This window comes from Chaetodon trifascialis, chromosome 15 (genome assembly GCF_039877785.1).
Source record: "Chaetodon trifascialis isolate fChaTrf1 chromosome 15, fChaTrf1.hap1, whole genome shotgun sequence".
Classification (NCBI taxonomy): domain Eukaryota; kingdom Metazoa; phylum Chordata; class Actinopteri; order Chaetodontiformes; family Chaetodontidae; genus Chaetodon; species Chaetodon trifascialis.
The window spans coordinates 24,724,125-24,744,293 of record NC_092070.1 but is presented as its reverse complement, the minus strand read 5'-3'; the positions used below and the strand labels follow the sequence as shown (position 1 = coordinate 24,744,293).

At 49.1% G+C, this 20,169-nt stretch overlaps 1 protein-coding gene across 1 annotated transcript; it reads left to right on the top strand.

Annotated features, from left to right (window-relative positions):
* Positions 1 to 2,357: 2,357 nt before the first annotated feature.
* Positions 2,358 to 19,263, top strand: LOC139343260 (myosin-11-like). The gene is made up of 42 exons (XM_070980775.1): positions 2,358 to 2,522; positions 2,888 to 3,058; positions 4,198 to 4,354; positions 5,324 to 5,351; positions 6,001 to 6,100; positions 6,592 to 6,618; positions 6,743 to 6,835; positions 6,913 to 6,976; positions 7,074 to 7,172; positions 7,386 to 7,529; positions 7,740 to 7,835; positions 7,927 to 8,045; positions 8,183 to 8,335; positions 8,415 to 8,588; positions 8,860 to 9,033; positions 9,195 to 9,309; positions 9,411 to 9,604; positions 9,701 to 9,822; positions 10,180 to 10,249; positions 10,355 to 10,515; positions 10,694 to 10,802; positions 11,117 to 11,248; positions 11,318 to 11,524; positions 11,782 to 11,919; positions 11,991 to 12,114; positions 12,362 to 12,533; positions 12,829 to 13,041; positions 13,460 to 13,604; positions 13,794 to 14,000; positions 14,106 to 14,210; positions 14,518 to 14,670; positions 14,793 to 15,041; positions 15,371 to 15,583; positions 15,676 to 15,888; positions 16,069 to 16,230; positions 16,430 to 16,558; positions 16,679 to 16,767; positions 17,018 to 17,141; positions 17,249 to 17,457; positions 17,548 to 17,656; positions 17,739 to 17,911; positions 18,890 to 19,263. Exons 1-42 carry the CDS (start codon positions 2,358 to 2,360, stop codon positions 19,116 to 19,118), a joined length of 6,030 nt encoding a protein of 2,009 aa, XP_070836876.1. The 3' UTR covers positions 19,119 to 19,263.
* Positions 19,264 to 20,169: the final 906 nt, after the last annotated feature.

The window sequence follows — 20,169 nt, the reverse complement described above, 5'->3', positions numbered from 1 at the left end:
CTGTGATATAAAGCATGTTTTTAAGGGGACAGTTATTTTAGGTTCATGTCTCAAACTAACAAAATGTCAAATCTGTCCTTTCTGTGGAAAGAGTCCAAATATTGGTTTGTTCTTCAGTGTTTGAATCTTTTTATGGAGCTGATTGAAGTGAACAGATATTACAGATAAGTTTATTTTAATGTTGTCGATGTGAGTGTTGAGATGATCTGAACTGTTTTCTGTTCTGATGCCACTTCCATCTGTTAAAAAGTGTAATAGTTTACGTATCTTAATATCTGGAGAGCAGTAAAAGTACACAGTACACTGTCTGAGTACAAGTATTCCATTTCCTCCTCAGTAAAACAGTCAAATATAATCACACAATTATTCAAAGCTTTTAATTTGAAGGCAGAGCAATTAAACCTCTCCTCTCGCTCTGATTGGCTGGCTGGTCGTCGCTCGTGGCTGCTGCCATCTTCGGAAACGAGGCGGGTCGCGCGCGGCCGCTCCACCCCCAGGTGTCGCGGGCCTGTTTAAAAAGCGTGGAGGAGGAAGGAGGGCAGCATCATCATCCTCATCATCGTCGCTTCATCTCCCTGACATGGTCCTGTCGTCTGCGCTCTGAGGCTGCAGCTGCTCGGTGAGTACCCCGCTTCACTCCCTCCTCACACCTGGCGCACAGGTGGAGGCTGACAGACGCGTCATATTATGTAAACGTGCAGAGAAACTTGAAGAAGAAGTAAAAAGCTGCTTGTTAATAACTCTAAATATTGACGTGACTCTTCAAAGTGAAGCAGAGCAGAGGAGTCACTGATGAAGACTATGAAAGAAATATGAGATGTTTGATTAAAAACCAACAACCTGCAGCATCATCCTGCGTCTGTGTGCTGTCAGCCTGGTGGGTCAGAGATTATTATGGTCTGTCGGCTGACTCCCATCCTCTGACATCTTTACATTTCTCAGTAAATTTGCCTGAAATCCTCATTGGAGTCGCTCCATGTTGACTCTTCCTCACACACCTGCTGTGTTCCTCCTGTGTGCCGGCGGCCACACATGGATGCTCCTTGTGACAAGTCACCATTATGGTGTAAACGGTAAGCTTGGCTGGACACACGAGCTGCACCTTATAAGGCAGTATGCCGGCTAAGTCCCTAGCATCCCTCTTTGGGCTACCAGGCTACCAGGAGCGAGGGTTAGCCAAACATGGGCATTCCAGCATGGCAGCTCCCTTGTTTGATTGCAGGGGTTATCTGTGTGCTGCTTTTCATGTTTTATTGCCTGCTGCTCAGCGGGAGGTCAAAGCGGCCCTGTGACCTGCCGGAGGAGGCGAGGATAAGTCGGTGAGTAGCTCATTGATGTGCTGAGGCTGTTATCTGTCGAGTTCAGTGGAACCAAATGTAAATGTGATGCTCGCATGTAGAGGAAGGAAGAGGAAGGAGAGGCGATGCTTGTCAGCCGAATGTGACGAAGACTGTTTAAACATCTGCACGGCTCCTGAAGTTTTGATGTTTTGTCCTTTGCTTCACATTTTGTGTCGTTGTGCTTCGGCGTTGAATCGTGTGATGACAGCTGTGATGTTTCTGTCACTGTCACGTCTGATCCATCAGACCACAAACACCTGAAGAAGAAGGCGATCATCGATCATTTCTAATCACTTTAACTGGAGCCTGAAGGTCAGAGACGCCAGCTGTGACCGGGAGGTTGCCGGCTCAATCCCCGGACTGGCAGGTTGAACCTGGGTGGAGACCTCCTCCACCCAGAGCGAGGCCCTTAACTCCATCCACTCCACCCAGATCAGACTGTGCTTGTACTGGTCAGCTTCCAGCTGTGAATGTGTGGAAATGCACATTCCTGCAAAAAGACGCTTCCTTTGACAGAGAAAGCTTAAAAAACTTCATCATCATCACCATCATCATCATCATCATCATCATCATCATCACTTTTATGCATAAATATCCAAAGTTTCAGAGAAATACTTCAAATCTGAAATCAAAGACTTTTCTTGGCTGAATTTGTTGATGAATTCTTCTAATTCATGAAGATGATTGACTCCACTCTCATGATGAACCTGCAGCTACACTGGCAGCCGATTAGCTTAGCTTAGCATACATGCTGGAAACGGGGGAGAAGTTAGCCTGACCACCACCTAAAACTCACACTCACAGGAACAGCTGCTGTTTGTGTGTCTGATTCTGTCGTCTGTCAGCAGGCCAGAGGTCAACCCAAGGTCAGAGGTCAACCCGACTCCCGTCAACCCACCAGAGGCCGACCCCGTCGCCAGCGACGACCCAGACATCAGCTCGACCGCCTCTGAACCGCCAGAGATCCACTCCGCCGCCCGCGCACCCGATTCGACCACTAACGGCGAGACTTCAAACATGGCTGACCCGGCGTCCGAGGACAGCAAGTTCCTCTTCCTGGAAAATGACTTCCGCAACAGCGGGCTGGCGCAAGCCGACTGGGCGGCCAAGAAGATGGTGTGGGTGCCGTCAGAGAGGGAGGGCTTCGAGCAGGCCAGCGTGAAGGAGGAGAAGGGCGACCAGGTAACGTGCACCGCGATGATGTCATCGCTGCAGCGTCACCTGACTTTACAAACACTTTAGTAACGACGAGACCAGAACGAGAGTACAATGAAAGACCCTAACCTAACCCGTCTCTATGTGTGTCTCTGTGTGTCTCTGTGTGTCTCTCCGTGTCTCTCCGTGTCTCTGTGTGTCTCTCTGTGTCTCTACGTGTCTCTGCATGTCTCTGTGTGTCTCTCCGTGTCTCTACCTGTCTTTCCATGTCTCTCCGTGTCTCTGTGTGTCTCTCCGTGTCTCTACCTGTCTTTCCATGTCTCTCCGTGTCTCTTTGTGTCTCTACGTGCCTCTACGTGTCTCTCCATGTCTCTGCATGTCTCTGGCTGCAGGTGGTGGTGGAGCTGTCCAACGGTCAGAAGACGACGGTGAACAAAGACGACATCCAGAAGATGAACCCGCCAAAGTTCAGTAAGGTGGAGGACATGGCCGCCCTCACCTTCCTCAACGAGGCCTCCGTCCTCCACAACCTGCGAGAGAGATACTTCTCCAGCCTGATCTATGTGAGGAGCGCGCACACACACACACACACACACACACACACACACACACACACACACACACACACACACACACACACACACTCTACATGAAAGCCTAAACGTTAGAGCTGAAGCTGCTGATCTGAGGTCAGCAGGCTTCTCAGTTCTCGCGTTCAGGTGCAGCGTCCCTGTTTAAGGACCGAGCAGACAGACGGACAGACAGACAGACAGACAGACAGACAGACAGACAGACAGACAGACAGACAGACAGACAGACAGACAGACAGACAGACAGACAGACGGACGGACGGACAGACAGACAGACGCTCAGGATGGACTGAAGGATCAACAGCTTATGTTTTTATTTTTTCAGTCCGTCTGACAAAGTCTAATAAGGTGCGGGATGTAAAATTAAAACCCGAGCGGGTGCGTCTAATACAGACCGCCGTGAAGATCTCTGAAGTTAAGAGCCGCCGTCCCTCCAGTCCATATATGAGCAGACAGACGAGTCTCACGCTGAGCTGAGTGTGAGTTTAACCTCTGGAGTCCCTCGATGTAAAGCTGCTGATCCCAGAGAGGACAGATAAAACCGATCATTCGTTCATATTCGTGCTGTCTCTGAGCTGGACGTCAGCGTGACTCGACTTTAAGGTCTACATGTTTTTAACATGAGGACGCCTGCAGCACCGACGTGGACGTCTTTCAGAGATTAGTGGATTAATTACTGTGATGTTATTTCCATCATCAGTTAATCTGCTGATTATTTCCTCAATGCTTGTTTTTTTATGGAGGCTGAAACTTTCCAGAACATAAGAGGTTTTGAAATTGCTCGTTTTCCCTCTAACAGTCCAAAACCTGAAGATATTTAGTTTTATGTCACATAAAACAAATGAAAGCAGCAAAAACTGAATATTTGGCATTTTTATTCGATCAAATTGTGAATTAAAGCTCTGCTGTGATGTCAGCATCAGGATGGGCTGATTGAAACACGTCTGACTTCACACAGAGACACTCAGCATGTCTTTAACGTCTCTGTCTGAAGGATCATTAAATCCACCTGCACAGATGAGTCTGAGGCTGAACTTCAGCTGACGGTCATGGACTCATGCTGACGTTGGAAGTACCCACCTGCTCAGGTGTGTTTCCTGTCCCCCCCGCAGACGTACTCAGGTCTGTTCTGCGTGGTGGTGAATCCCTACAAGATGCTTCCCATCTACTCGGAGAAGATCATCGAGATGTACAAGGGCAAGAAACGCCACGAGGTGCCGCCACACATCTACTCCATCACAGACAACGCCTACAGGAACATGATGCAAGGTCAGCGCGCGTGTGTGTGTGTGTGTGTGTGTGTGTGTGTGTGTGTGTGTGTGATCAGCATAGTGTAACCACACCTTTAAGATGAATCTCTCCGTCCTGTTTTCTGCTTTAAATGCTGAAATTGAATCTGCAGGCATGTGTACATGAAGCCAGCCGGCTAACCTGAAGCTTAAAGGCTCAGTTCACCCAAATGATGAAAAGCATCTCTGTCCTCATTTTAATGGAAGAAACTTCATGCTGTCCCTGTGAGAGTAGCTTTGTACATGTACTGCATACTGCAGGTATTTGGCTTTTAGTGATTTTCATGCTTATTCTTTCATTCAGATTTATTTAACTGTGTATTTTCTCTTATAATCGATGTGTTTACCTTTTATTTCACGTGTTCTCACGAGTCGCTGCTGCTAACGCTGCTGCTAACGCTGCTGCTAACGCTGCTGTGCAGCTCTGTGGTGAACGATCACGTTTGAAACTGCTGACTTTGATCAGAAAAAGCCTCCAGAGCGATTTCACATGAAGAGCGGAGATGAATTCGTTTCTTCTTTATCTTCTCGCAGCAGTTAAAGAAAACAGTAAACACACACAAGCTCAATGATTCATTGAAAGTTGCTAAATGGCGGCAGCGAGCAGCCCCAGCTGAAGCCTCAGAGCGTGCCGTCCGGCCTCCGGATGGTCCGCCGGTGACCTCAGACCGAGTCCGGACTTTCCATTCAGCCCAGGATGGCCATACATGGAGCAGGGAGACGAGATCACAGCGACGGAGCCGCATCCACCTGCTATTTTTAGACCATATGATGATGGAGGCTAATCTCCCTCTGAGCGAGATTTCAGAGGCGTTCGCTCTCGTGTCCGAGCGAAGCGGCGCCGCCTCAGAGTTCATGTTTGGTCTGTTCAGCTTGGCTTCAGCTAACGAGTTCAGCTCAGTCAACATTCACATCACTTCCCCTTTAACGTCCCGCTCTCTGTCCACAGACCGCGAGGACCAGTCCATCCTCTGCACGTGAGTCAAAACACACAGCAGTCACCGTTTTCCATCACACACGCACGCATGCACGCACGCACACGCACGCATGCACACACACACACACACACACACTCCCTGGAACCATCAGCCGAGCGTTAACCATAAACTTGAGCTAGTTAAAACACAGATTCATGTTCAGATTTACATAAAGCTGCAGCTCATTGAAATCAATTCATCGGATGGATGTTTTTCTCAATCAATCAATCAGTCAATCAATCAATCAATCAATCAATCAATCAATCAATCAATCAATCAATCAATCAATCAATCAATCAATCAATCAATCGTTTGCTCTCTGAAATGCCAAAACAAAAACATCTCCTGAAGCTCAGACTGACACACTGATGAGTCCAAAACCCAAAAATACTCAGTTCACTATAATAAAGCACAAAGAAAACAAGCAAATACTCACATTTCAGACGTTTGACTTGTACATTTTAGTCTATTTAGCTTAAAAATTAAACAATAACTGAATGCTCAGAGTTGTCTTTGAACTCTTGGATTAATCATCTCGTTGTTCTCGTCTGCTCGTCATTGATCTGACAGCTTCAGTTCTGCCCTTCAGAAAAACATGATTTCTTCAGCGTGTTGAACTGTCGTAACGTCTGTCTTTCCTGTCTCTCAGAGGTGAGTCTGGAGCGGGGAAGACCGAAAACACCAAGAAGGTGATTCAGTACCTGGCCGTCGTCGCCTCTTCGCACAAAGGCAAGAAGGAGGCGAATCCTGTGAGTAGAAACATTAAAAATATCATAATAGAGAACAAATATTCCACAGTTCAGCTTCGATCGTGACACTCGCTGCTCAGACACTCAGATTAAGAAAGAGCTGAACTGCAGTATCACATGAAAAGTTTGGTTACTATCACAAAATATTAAAGTGCATCTTCTCCCTGATATGATAATACATGAAGATGAAAGAAGTGATGAAAGCGCAGCAGTGAAACACGTGGCGTTAGAGGGGCTCCGCACTTACAGGAGATCCTCGTGCAGCTTTTAATATCTTCCCCTCAAATCCTCCGTAATGCTGACTGAAGGTTCGCTCAGCTGCAGATGATCCGCTGAAGAACTATCTGTGCTTTGTTTAGCCAAGACTTACTGATGCTTGACCTCTGGCCTCGCCGGTTGCCAAGTTTGGGGAAATGCTGAACGTAGCGCCTCCTGAACGGAGGCAGGCGATTCACTGAGCTCTAACCGGTTTGTGTTCTGTTCCTCTGCAGCAGCAGCAGGCTGGATCTCTGGCCTACGTGAGTACAAAGGCTCCTTCTTCAGGTTTAATGTGACACTCAGCTGTGATGTGATGTGACGCTCACTGATGAATATGCAGAATGGTAGATGAACCATAGAGGTGTGTGGTGTTACGGCCTGCAGGGGGAGCTAGAGAAGCAGCTGCTGCAGGCTAATCCCATCCTGGAGGCGTTCGGAAACGCCAAGACCATCAAGAACGACAACTCCTCACGATTTGTAAGCTTTGAATCAGTTTGAGAGTCAGAACGTTTGGACGTCTTCTATCTCAGTGGTGCGTTCTCCTCCGTCCTCAGGGGAAGTTCATCAAGCTCAACTTCGATGTGACCGGCTACATCGTTGGAGCCAATATTGACACCTGTATCCTTTAAAGATCAGATTCTGACCATGTTATGAATGTAAGATAAAAAATAATGTGCCTTTTCACTGATGAGTTGTGCTCTTAACGTCTCCTCAGACCTGCTGGAGAAGTCTCGCTGCATTCGTCAGGCCAACACTGAGCGAGCCTTCCACATCTTCTATTACATGGTGGCAGGAGCCAAAGACAAGACGAGGGGTGAGGAGGCGCCGCGCGAGCAGGAAACACACATTTCATGAGCTGAACGGCTCGCTGCGAGGTGTTTCATAGCTCAGCATCAAGGCTGAGGGCAGAGGGAACCTGTTAGCTCCTGTCAATCCAAAAAAATCTCTAAAAGTGCAGTGTGTGTGTGTGTGTGTGTGTGTGTGTGTGTGTGTGTGTGTGTGTGTGTGTGTGTGTGTGTGTATTCAGAGGAGCTCCTGCTGGAGGATTTCAGCTGCTATCGTTTCCTGCTGGCGGGTCACGTGCAGATCCCCGGGCAGGAGGATGACGAGCTGTTCATCGAGACTCTGGAGGCCATGGAGATCATGGGCTTCACTGAGGAAGAGAGAATAGGTACAGGCTGCTCACAGCCCCCCAGAACAACCCCCCCCCCATGCAAAGCGTAGTCCAGCAGTTTCACATCTGACTGAAATCACTGAATTCATGCTGGAAAACAGAAATGTCTCATCAGGATTCTGTAACTCTGTTATTTACTTGGATGAGGCAAAACGACGTCTTCATCATTGCTGCATTTCTGCTCCATCCTCACCTTCCTCTCTGCAGGGATGCTTAAGGTGGTGTCCACGGTGCTCCAGCTGGGCAACATCAAGTTTGAGAAGGAGAGGAACAGCGAGCAGGCGACCATGCCCGACAACACCGGTAACCATGTTTAAATCCCAGCAGCAGCACTGTAAGCTCACCTGGAAACCTGTCTCACCTGTCCTTGTCTCATGTCTCCCATTGTCTCCAGCGGCCCAGAAGGTGTGCCACCTGCAGGGCATCAATGTCACCGACTTCACCCGCGCCATCCTCACCCCCAGGATCAAAGTGGGCAGGGAGGTGGTGCAGAAGGCGCAGACCAAGCAGCAGGTAACAGCAAAGCAGAGCTCGTTAACGCAGAAGATGAAGAATATTTCCCTCTGAAACACAGTGAAGGAAAAGTAGAAAGTCTCAGGAGTCTCTGCGTCTTCCTCCTCCTCCTCCTCCTCCTCCTGCTCCTCCTGCAGGCTGATTTCGCGGTGGAGGCTCTGGCGAAGGCGATGTACGAGCGCCTGTTCCGCTGGATCCTGGCCAGAGTCAACAAGACGCTGGACAAGAGCAAGAGGCAGTCGTCCTCCTTCCTGGGCATCCTGGACATCGCCGGCTTTGAGATTTTTGAGGTGACTGAAAACAGAGTTAAAGACTGAAGTGTTTTCTTCTGCTGATGTTTTATTTACCGCCATGACGTTCCTGCCGCAGGACAACTCCTTCGAGCAGCTCTGCATCAACTACACCAACGAGCGCCTGCAGCAGCTCTTCAACCACACCATGTTCATCCTGGAGCAGGAGGAGTACAAGAGGGAGGGCATCGAGTGGAACTTCATCGACTTCGGCCTCGACCTGCTGCCCTGCATCGAGCTCATCGAGAGGCCGGTGAGGACGAGCTGCAGCCTCACGCACGTGGTTTACTTCAACCAGGAGTTTGATCCATTCATACGTCTGATTATTAGACAGAGTTAATCGAATGTCTCTTCATCTGAAGAGACAACAAAAGGTCTTGGCTGGTGGTTCAGGTACATTCAAAGTCATGAACTAAACCTCGTCTGAAGCTGTCAGTGGACAAATGGACAAAACATGGTCAAAAACAAGCAGGAAAACTGAAGATCTTCTCTTAAACTGCGTCTCCGTGTCCCTCGTCCTGCAGAACAACCCTCCAGGCATCCTGGCCCTGCTGGACGAGGAGTGCTGGTTCCCCAAAGCCACTGACGTGTCCTTCGTGGACAAGCTGCTGAACACTCACACCGGCCACGTGAAATTCTCCAAACCCAAACAGCACAAAGACAAACTGATGTTCAGTATTCTGCACTACGCCGGTAAGGTGAGGTGATGTTCAAGATTTACCTTTTCAGTAGGAACCAATGGGCTTGGAGCAGAGCCACAGACAGGAAGTCAGACAGTAGGAGCACATTGTTGGTCCTTTCATAGGATTTGTTGACTTTAAGGAAAACATCAGTCTTATCATGTGTTTTTTTTTTCCAGGTGGACTACAACGCAGCTAATTGGTTGACTAAGAACATGGACCCTCTGAATGACAATGTGACGGCTCTGCTCAACAACTCCTCCAGCACCTTCATCCAGGACCTGTGGAAAGACGGTCAGTCCTGCATGACGTGTCCACATTCACCTTTCACAGCACAGAGCTCTGATGTGATCAGCTGTGGTGTAACTCTCTGCTGTGTCTGTCCTCCGTGTCAGTGGATCGAGTGGTGGGTCTGGAGACCATGACCAAGATGTCCGAGAGTTCGGCGCCCACCTCCACAAAGTCCAAGAAGGGCATGTTCCGCACAGTGGGTCAGCTGTACAAGGAGTCCCTGAGCAAGCTGATGACCACTCTGCACAACACCCAGCCCAACTTCGTCCGCTGCATCATCCCCAACCACGAGAAGAGGGTAAGCGCTCCGGCTCTGAATGTCTGCAGAGCTAATTATTTAAATTTTAACTCAGGACAGTCTGAACATGATCGTTGGTCCGCTCCTGCACTGCAGGCCGGGAAGATGGACTCCAACCTGGTGCTGGAGCAGCTCAGGTGTAACGGTGTGCTGGAGGGCATCCGAATCTGCAGACAGGGATTCCCCAACCGCATCGTGTTCCAGGAGTTCAGGCAGAGGTGAGGACATGTCTCTTCATCTTCAGAGGTATCAGAAACATGGATATTACACAGTGACATCATCCTGATTTTAACTGTTTTAAAGTCTATTAATTTAAACGTAGTGCTGTAGTTCCTCACAGTGACCACTGGAGGGCCACATTTCATTATTTCAGGTGTGGATTTATCCAAACCTCATCTCACATTTAGGTTCATTTTGAAATAAAAGCATTGGCTCACTCATACCTGGGAAAGGTTTGTATTTATATATATATTTTTTACCGTAAATGAATCATATTCAGACCTCTTTGTAACGACACCAGCGTTTGTTTATCAGTGACTGATAGTTTGATGCAAAGTGTGTTTTCCTGTTTGTAGATATGAGATTCTGGCTGCCAACGCCATCCCAAAGGGCTTCATGGATGGGAAGCAGGCGTGCTGTCTGATGGTGAGCTGGAGGGATCTGAGCGTTTTCTGATATCAGTCAGACGAAGAAGCAGAGGTTTCTATTGGTCCTCTAAATGGTCTCCACTCTCCGTCTCGCCTCCTCCAGGTAAAGCACCTGGATCTGGACACTAACCTGTACCGTATTGGTCAGAGTAAGATGTTCTTCAGGACGGGAGTTCTGGCCCAGCTGGAGGAGGAGAGAGACCTCAAACTGACCGTCATCATCATCGCCTTCCAGGGACAAGCAAGAGGCTTCCTGGCCCGCAAGTAAGAGACACAGTCAGACAAATGCAGAAGTTTGGAGGCCGAGCGCTCAAAATCACCTGCTGCATCATTTACACACACGCACGCATGCACACGCACACACGCACACACACACACACGCACACACACACACGCACACACACTCACAGGCTTTCTAATATCTCTTTGTGTGTGTTTTCAGGGCGTTCAGTAAACGCCAGCAGCAGCTGAGCGCCATGAAGATCATCCAGAGGAACTGCGCCTGTTACCTCAAACTCAAGAACTGGCAGTGGTGGAGGCTCTTCACCAAGGTTACACACACACACACACACACACAACCTTTGAAAGAGATTATCCAAAGTCACCAGAGAGACGTGCATGAGTTTTCACACCGACTCATTACACAGTGAACATGAGTGTGTGTTCTGCCAGCTTAACGTCAGGACGTTAGCATTAACTAGCTGATAACTTGCTGCTAGTGTAACTTTAGCATGCTAACAATAGCTATGATTCAGGCTTAATGCTAAAGCCCTGACCTGCAGAGCTGAGCCTGACTAGGTGTTTCTGGGGCTGCAGTCTTTTCAGTTCCTGTTAATAACTATGACCTGACGTGTCTACGTCTCAGGTGAAGCCCCTGCTGCAGGTCACCAGACAAGAAGAAGAAATGGGCCAGAAAGAGGAAGAGCTGAAGTCAGTGAGAGAGGTGGCAGCCAAGGCCGAGGCAGAACTGAAGGACATCTCCCAGAAACACAGCCAGGTGAGACACCTGGAGCTCTTTATCTCTTCATCTTAAAATGACAGAAATGACAGAAGCCTGTGTCTGTAGCTGATGGAGGAGCGCAGCCAGCTGGAGGTGAAGCTCCAGGCGGAGACGGAGCTGTACGCAGAGGCCGAGGAGATGAGGGTGCGACTGGAGGCCAAGAAGCAGGAGCTGGAGGAGGTCCTGCACGAGATGGAGGCCCGGCTGGAGGAGGAGGAGGATCGCAGCCTTTCCCTGCAGCAGGAGAAGAAGGACATGGAGCAGCAGCTGCAGGTGGCCACACTGCGATATCATTATCAGTAATAGTAATGATACAGAGTTATTATTATATTTACAACAACAGTTTTGTCGATTCATCGTATGTCCATCAGTTTCACTCGCTCTGTGTTTTGTCACATGCTTCTCTTGTACCTCAGCTGTAAGTTAATTTTTCCACCAGCGTTTTCTGACTTTTCAAAATTTCAGCTTTGTGTAATTTGCTCTCCTTTATTTTCAACCTGTATTTCATTACCCACGATGCTTTTCTGCAGCTTATGGAGGCCCACATAGCGCAGGCAGAAGATGCTCAGCAGAAGCTGCAGCTGGATAAAGTGGCTGTGGAGGGAAAAGTCAAGAAACTGGAGGAGGACGTTCTGCTCATGGAGGACCAGAATAACAAGCTGCAGAAGGTCTGACGTGGTTCTGCTTTGTGGTGTTTGATGCACAGGACACACCGTTCTCACGCCGTCTCTGTTTGCAGGAGAGGAAACTTCTGGAAGAGAGGATGGCTGACCTGAGCTCTAACCTGGCAGAGGAGGAGGAGAAGTCCAAGAATCTGACCAAACTCAAGAGCAAGCACGAGTCCATGATCTCTGACCTGGAGGGTCAGTCAGCACGACCCAAATACTCTAAATACCTTCACTGGCCTGCTTTCAGTTCTACTCACTTGTGTTTGTACAGTATATATAGAAGACTGCAGATAATAGTTCACGCACAGGTTTCTTTAAGTTCTTTGATGCATTGGGTTGTGAAGGTGCTCAGTGATTTTCTTTGCAGGAACATTAATTTGTTTTCCTCATCACACCTGAAAATGAGCCTTCATCATTCCCTGTCCTCCTCCTGTGAGTGCAGTGCGTATGAAGAAGGAGGAGAAGGGTCGTCAGGACATGGAGAAGGCCAAGAGGAAGGTGGAGGCAGAGCTGGGTGACCTCCAGGAGCAGCACGCCGACCTGCAGGCCCAACGAGCCGAGATCCAGGGGCAGCTAGCCGCCAAGGAAGAGGAGCTCCAGGCCACGCAGGCCCGGTAAGAGGCGCTACACAGCAGACGCTGTAATCATCATCGTGACCGTCTAGGTTTACCCTGAGGGTGGCGCTAGAGGGAAGGTCATGAAGGGGCACCATAAGTGGGCTCAGTAAACTTCATGGCTCCCTGTTACATCATGTATTGTCTTGTGTCCAAGGGGAGGCATTCGGTTGTAAGGGTTGCATTACTGAAAAGGCTACAGGATCACCTGAACCAATGAGGTTTAACCTCTGAGGACCATGAATATTCACAGCAAGGCCTCCGACTAAGTCTTCAAGTGTGTCCGTGTCCACAGCTTGGACGAGGAGAGCAATCAGCGTGGGTCGGCGGTGAAGCGGGTTCGGGAGCTGGAGGTTCTAATGTCAGAGCTGCAGGAGGACTTGGAGGGAGAGAGGGCGGCCAGGGCGAAGGTGGAGGCAGCTCGACGGGATCTTGGAGAGGAGCTGAATGCTCTTCGCACCGAGCTGGAGGACAGTCTGGACACGACCGCCGCCCAGCAAGAGCTACGGTCTGTAACTGATCCACTGGATCCTGCATATATGACCACTGATTGATCCACACGTTCTGATTATTGCTTTAGAGCTGACTGAAGTTTTCCATTACTGAAATAAAAGTCGAAGTTTAGCTTTGGCTTTTTCCTCAGCATAATACAGAAGATGTACAGGGAAAGTGGCTCAAACTCTGCTCTCTAGGAAGGTCTGATTTTTTGTTTGAATTTGTAAACATTTGTTTTTCTTCTGCATTCAGAACAAATCTCACATCGTTTAGTCTAAACGTGGACTGTAAATGGCACAAAGCCTTTCTGACATGGTGTAAAGTAAACAACAGCATCATCTGCATAAAATTGGACTTTTGTAAGCCAGACATCTGAGCTGCGTTGCTGTTGGCTGTGTTGTGATGATGTCTTGTGTGCATGTGATGGACAGAGCGAAGCGTGAGCAGGAGGTGGCCATGCTGAAGAAAGCCATGGAGGAGGAGGGACGGAGCCACGAGGCCCAAGTCCAGGACCTGAGACAGAAACACAGCCAAGCTGTGGAGGAGCTCTCCGAGCAGCTTGAACAGGCCAAGAGGGTATTGTTCAGCAGATGACATCACATTACAACAACTGATGTGCAGTTCAGTCTAGATTCTGATTCTGGTCTAGGATCTGAGATGGTTTTTGAGATTTCTGCCTCCAACCCAAAACATTAGACTGGACTTTAGCTTGTGACGCTCACAGCAGTTAAAATGTTTATGTTTATGTTTAAAAAACATCATCAGGTGAGAGCTGGTCTGGAGAAAGCCAAACAGGCTCTGGAGAAGGAGTCCGCGGATCTGAGCGCCGACCTGCGATCCCTCGCCAGCGCCAAACAGGATGTGGAGCACAAGAAGAAGAAGGTGGAGGGTCAGCTGAATGAGATGCACTCACGCTTCAACGAGAGCGAGCGGCAGAGGACCGAGCTCGGCGAGCGAGTCTCCAAGATGACGGTGAGTGGACAGAAAATGAACGGATAACGAATCCAGGGACAGCTGGCCGTCACCCGTGTTGAATCTGACATGTTGTTGAGTTGAATCTTTGTCCTTTTGTGTCAGGTGGAGCTGGACAGTGTGACCAGCATGTTGAACGAAGCAGAGGGGAAGAACATCAAGCTGAGTAAAGACGTTTCCACTCTGTCCTCCCAGCTCCACGACGCCCAGGTGAGGGACACCACCCATAAACACCTGTTTGTAGAGATGTAGTTAAATGCAGCTGTCTGAAGCTAAAGGAAAAGTCTGTGAATCACCAAAGTTAGGGTGAGGATGCATCTTCTGGAAACCATGAACTGTGCCATTCCAGTGAAGTAGATATTGATCAGTAGGTGGCGCTAGAGGAAGCGTCAGAGGATCACCAAAGTTATTAAGGTCCATCTTCTGGTGACCATGAACAATTGACTCATTTATTGAGATGTCTCAGTCCGGATCAAAGCAGTGGGGACACTTTCATCATCTTGTCTTTCTCCTCCAGGAGCTGCTGTCAGAGGAGACGCGTCAGAAGCTGAATCTGTCCGGACGTCTGCGTCAGATGGAGGAGGACAGGAACAGCCTGATGGAGCAGCTGGAGGAGGAGACCGAAGCCAAACGGGGCGTGGAGAGGCAGGTGTCCAGCCTCAACATGCAGGTCAGTCATGTGACAGTCAGAGAGGACATAAGTTAGAAACTAGAAGTAGACGACTGTTCTTTAAATCTAATACAGAAACATGATAATCCTAAACTCAATCCTCAACTTTCCCCCTCTGTCAGCTGTCCGACTACAAGAAGAAGCTGGACGAGACACTGGGGACGGTCGAGCTGCTGGAGGAGGGGAAGAAGCGTCTGCAGCGCGACCTGGAGGCCGCCAACAGCGAGTACGAGGAGAAGGCGTCCGCCTACGACAAGCTGGAGAAGAGCCGCAGCAGACTGCAGCAGGAGCTGGAGGACGTCCTCATGGACCTGGACAGCCAGCGGCAGCTCGTCTCCAACCTGGAGAAGAAGCAGAAGAAGTTTGATCAGGTTTGTTTTGTCAAGTTGAGAGGAAGAAGCTTCATTTTAGCCTCAGATAGAATTTGCACAGACGAAGGACTTGAATCAGGATCTGGTTCGTTTACACTGAACGCCCATTAAGAAGGGATCCATTAACCAGTGCTAAGTACTGTTTTAAGTACAAAGATGAGGTACTTGTACTTTACTTTTCATGGCTTTCTCTACTATTTTTACTTCAAACATTTTTCTGACAGCTTTAGTTTCGTTCAAACGTCTAAAATGCTCCAAACATCCTTGAAGATCAGATCTCCTGAACCGTCTGTTCATTTTCCATCCACCTCCTTTCTCCTGTTGGTCAGATGCTGGCGGAGGAGCGTGCCGTGTCCAGTAAGTGTGCCGAGGAGCGGGATCGAGCGGAAGCGGAAGTGAGGGAGAAGGAGACGCGGGTGTTAGCTCTGACCAGAGCGCTGGAGGACCACCAGAACGCTCTGGAGGAGGCGGAGAAGACCAATAAGATCCTACGAGCTGAGATGGAGGACCTCATCAGCTCCAAGGACGACGTGGGAAAGAGCGTAAGCAGAAATGTCTGAACGTCTGAACCTCAATGCTTTTGTTTTATAAAGGATGCTGCCATCATCTCTGCTCTCTCTCCCTCCTCTGTCAGGTCCACGACCTGGAGAAGGCCAAGCGTGGCCTGGAGGCCATCGTGGAGGAGATGAGGACGCAGATGGAGGAGCTGGAGGATGAGCTGCAGGTCGCCGAGGACGCCAAGCTGCGTCTAGAGGTCAACAGTCAAGCCATGAAGGCTCAGCATGAGAGGGAGCTGCACGCCCGCGATGAGATGGGCGAGGAGAAGAGGAAGCAGCTCCTCAAACAGGTGGAGAACAACCTCCTGCTGCTCTGCGTAGTATTAGACCTGATCAGGCTGCAGGAGGTGGAGTCTGATGTAATACGTTTGTGGTGCCACATTATGAGACTGAATCACAGCAAAACAAAGAGCAGAAAGACGGGATGTTTTTATGAAGTGATTACCCGTCCTCTGCTGTCTCTCCATCAGGTGCGTGAGCTGGAGGCGGAGCTGGAGGAGGAGAAGAAGCAGCGGGGTCAAGCCTCAGGCAGCAAGAAGAAGCTGGAGGGGGAGCTGAAGGACATGGAGGACCAGCTGGAGGCCACCAGCAGGGGGCGCGACGAAGCGGTCAAGCAGCTCCGCAAGATCCAGGTCAGGACGCACATCAGTGCAGCTTTGTTCTTCAGTCAGTTTCCTTCAGCTGAGAGGAAATCGAAGCTCCAGAACAATGAACGTGTTTGCATCTTAAAACACGCCAAAGTCTTTTTTTGTCGTTCGAGCCGTTACTCACGTTACGTTAGCCAACTGTAGCAGTCAGATTGATCTGCTCTCTGCTCCGCTCTCCTCACAGGGCCAGGTGAAGGACCTCCAGAGGGAGCTGGAGGACTCGCGTGCAAACCAGAAGGAGGTGCTGGCCTCGGCCAGGGAGTCGGAGCGCAGAGGCAAGGCCATGGAGGCCGACATCGCCCAGCTGCACGAGGTGAGGCGAGCGAGGAGCTCAGAGCGTCTTTCATCAGCGGCCGAGCTCAGTTCCTTTAGCTCCTGAAGCTACGTCATTTACTGTTTGACTCTCTTTCCTTCTGTCTGTCTTTGCGTCCAGATGTTGGCAGCAGCTGAGAAAGCTCGTAAGCAGGCGGAGACAGAAAGAGACGAGCTGGCTGAAGAACTGGCCAGTAACTCCTCCGGAAAGTGAGTGTTAATGTAGAGACAGAGGACACGTGAACCAAAGAACCTGTGGGTCGAGGCTGAGATTTGACCTGATGGTTGACATGAGAAGAAAAGTCAGGAATGATCATCTGGGCACCAAAAATATTCAATGAACTCATGGAGGTTCAGCCAGACATTGTTGAGATATTTGCAAATTTAAGATGAACTGAACTCCCTTTTCAACCTTCTCTTCCTTCATCTCATCTCTCCATCCTCCTCGTCCTCGGTCCAGATCACTGCTGTCTGATGAAAAGCGTCGCCTGGACTCTAAGATCAGCCAGCTGGAGGAGGAGCTGGAGGAGGAGCAGGCCAACGTGGAGAGTCTCAATGACCGGCTGAGGAAGAGCCAGCAGCTGGTGGGTTCAGGGTGGACCAGAGAGGAGGGGGTCAAGACCCTGCGTACCAGCTAGCTTGCGCGCTCCCTTCTTTTACCGCTCTGCTTTGTCCCGTCCTGGCTGTGTAGGTGGACCAGCTGGGCGCAGAGCTGGCAGCAGAGCGGTCCTCCTCTCAGAGCAAGGAGGGATCCAGGCAGCAGCTGGAGAGACAAAACCGAGAGCTGAAGGCCAAACTGCAGGAGACCGAGGGCCAGGGCCGCTCCAAGCTCAAATCCTCCATCGCCGCCCTGGAGGCCAAGCTGAGAGAGGCTGAGGAGCAGCTGGAGATTGAGAGCAGGTAAAGGTGCATGATGGGAAACGGAGTTCAGCTCTAAGAGGTAAATGACGTAAAAGCTTTCAGTGACGTCGTGTTGATTGTGCTGTGCAGAGAGCGTCAGGCCAACGCCAAGAACCTGCGCCAGAAAGAGAAGAAGCTGAAGGATCTGACCATCCAGATGGAGGACGAGAGGAAGCAGGCGCAGCAGTACAAAGACCAGGTCGCTCTGAGAACGACGTCAGCAAAACAAAGGCAGCGCTTTCCCGCCGTCGCTCACGGCCTGTAAACTTTCTGCTCCGCAGGCGGAGAAGAGCAACGTGCGGGTGAAGCAGCTGAAGCATCAGCTGGAGGAGGCGGAGGAGGAGGCTCAGCGCGTGGCCGCGGCCCGCAGGAAACTGCAGAGGGAGCTGGAGGAGGCGAGCGAGGCCAACGACACTCTGAACAGGGAGGTGTCTTCACTGCGGAGCAAACTGAGGTACGAAGCTGTGACACGCTGGGAAACTCAACCAATCAGTGATCAGTCTCTGAAGACGAGCTTCATTCAGGCAGAAAGCAGCGCTTCAACGTACATTCATTTCTGAACATTAATATCATCTCACAGCCAAAAACAAAGCTGCCACTGCTGATCAGTTAGTCAATTAATGACTCAATCTGTAGAAAGTTCATCAGAAATAACATCTGACAATCAATAACTGACTTATTTTTAAGCAATAATTCCATTTTCTCACCGTCTCTGGCTCCAGCTTTTCTCTGCTTTTATTAGTTTTTATTCAACAGTTAATTAAAAAAATATTATTGGACCAAAACAAACAACCTGAAGACGTCCGACTGCTTCTCGTTCTGGACGTTTTTTCACGGTTTATTTTTTTTATTTTTAGCAGAAAAATCCAAAGTTTAATGAAATTAATCACATGATTCTGAAAGTAATCCTGAGTTGAAGCTGGACAGGAAACGTTTTGAAGAGTGAATCACTGATAAAACCTGTGAAACACGTGTGAAGACGCCTGCGGGCTGTGATCCAGACAGAGCTGAGGAGGCCTTTAGCTCCTGGACTTCTGATCAGACTCGTCAATCGTCCTCGTCATTGATCCTGATCTGAAGTCAGATTCTCTGCAGCTGTAAAGATGAAAACTTGATTCAAAGGTCTGAGATCATTTGTGATTTTCCATTTCCTCTTCCTCCTTCCATGTCCTGTCTCACACCTGTCCTCAGACACTGCTGATCTGTCCTCCTGGAAGTATCCTCCTCTTCCTCATCAGGCTTTTCTCTTCATCTCTCTCATCGCCATCTTAATCCCTCCAGTTTTCGCCTGCTGCCAGATTTCAGGGACTTTTAAAAAAAAACAAAAAAACCTCGCTTTGCAACAAGTTCTCGCTGCTCTCTTCTTCCTCTCTCCTTCTCACCCTCCTCTTCCTCCTCTTTCCCTTCCTCCTGATGTGTCGGGTGTTCTCAGGCGCGGCGGCGGCGGGGAGGCGTCGTTCGGCAGCCCCAGCCCCCGGAGCGGCGGCGGCGGCGGCAGCATCAGGAGCCTGGGGCTGGGCGGGAGCATCAGCCGGAGGAGCACCATCAAAGAGAACTCGGTGGAGCTGCAGGAGGAGGAGCCTCGCTCCCCGTCTCCTGCTGCCTGCGCCTCCCCCCTGGAGCCCCGCATGGAGGTCAACGCCCACTCCCCCGACGAGTAGAGACGCATTACGTCCAGTTTGCTTTCAGTAATGTAAAAGTTCCTGAAATGAAATTTCCTTCACAAACAAAGTGAGGAAACGCTCCTCGAACACTCGCTGCTCAGCTTTTAGCCTGAAGTTTAGCTTCAGTGGAGTTTTAGCTTCTGTCGTCAGCTTCAGGCCAGTTCTCCTAAAAAAAACATCAGATTCATCACTAACAAACCAAACTTTCCTTCTTTCCTCTTAAAGCTCTGTGAAGTCAGGCTCACCTTCGTTTTCTCTTCCTCTGCTCAAACATCATCCATTCATTCATTAAAAAAACATGAAAGTCACGTGCGTGTCACGCAGAATCAAACTCTAAAGAAACACGTCTGTTGTTTAACTCTTGACCTTGAATCTTTCAGAAAATCTGTTCATGATTGCGTCCTGACACCTGAACGTGACGCGGGTCCGATTCCAGATGTTCAGCTTTATTTGGGAAGAAATCTCATTATTTAAGGAGAGAATTATGATGCAACGAGCACAAAAAAGGAGGAATGAAAGCAACAGAATTCAATGCCTCAAAAAATCAAGTTTACAAAGTGACAAAGAAACAAAAAGATTTCCAAAATAAAACGCAGCGTCTGGAATCAGACAGTAAGTTCTTCACGAGGGGAAGAAGAAACCTTTATTTTCAATGTTTGTGGACTCATAGAACATATCATTAAGTGAATTTAATATATTTAGATTTATTTATATTCCAGGTAGCTTGAATAATTCCCAGATAAGTTTATTTTTCCAGGAAATAATCCCTCAGTGATCTTTGACAAACCTGGAAGCTGCTCAAAGAAGATAAATCTGTTGGACGTTAAAAAGACTTTAACCTGTTTCCAGTGGACAGACGTGACGGCTTTGCTCCTTCTTTTGCATGAAAATGGAGAATTTTTGGAAATTGGAAAGAAACACCAGCCTTAATATTGACATATTGTGATTTTAATTTGAATTATGTTGTTAAAAACGGAGCAAACACCTCACTTCTGCTTCCTGTCAGCTGCGTCTTCAGGAGCAGCAGATTAGATGTTTGTTGAAGCAG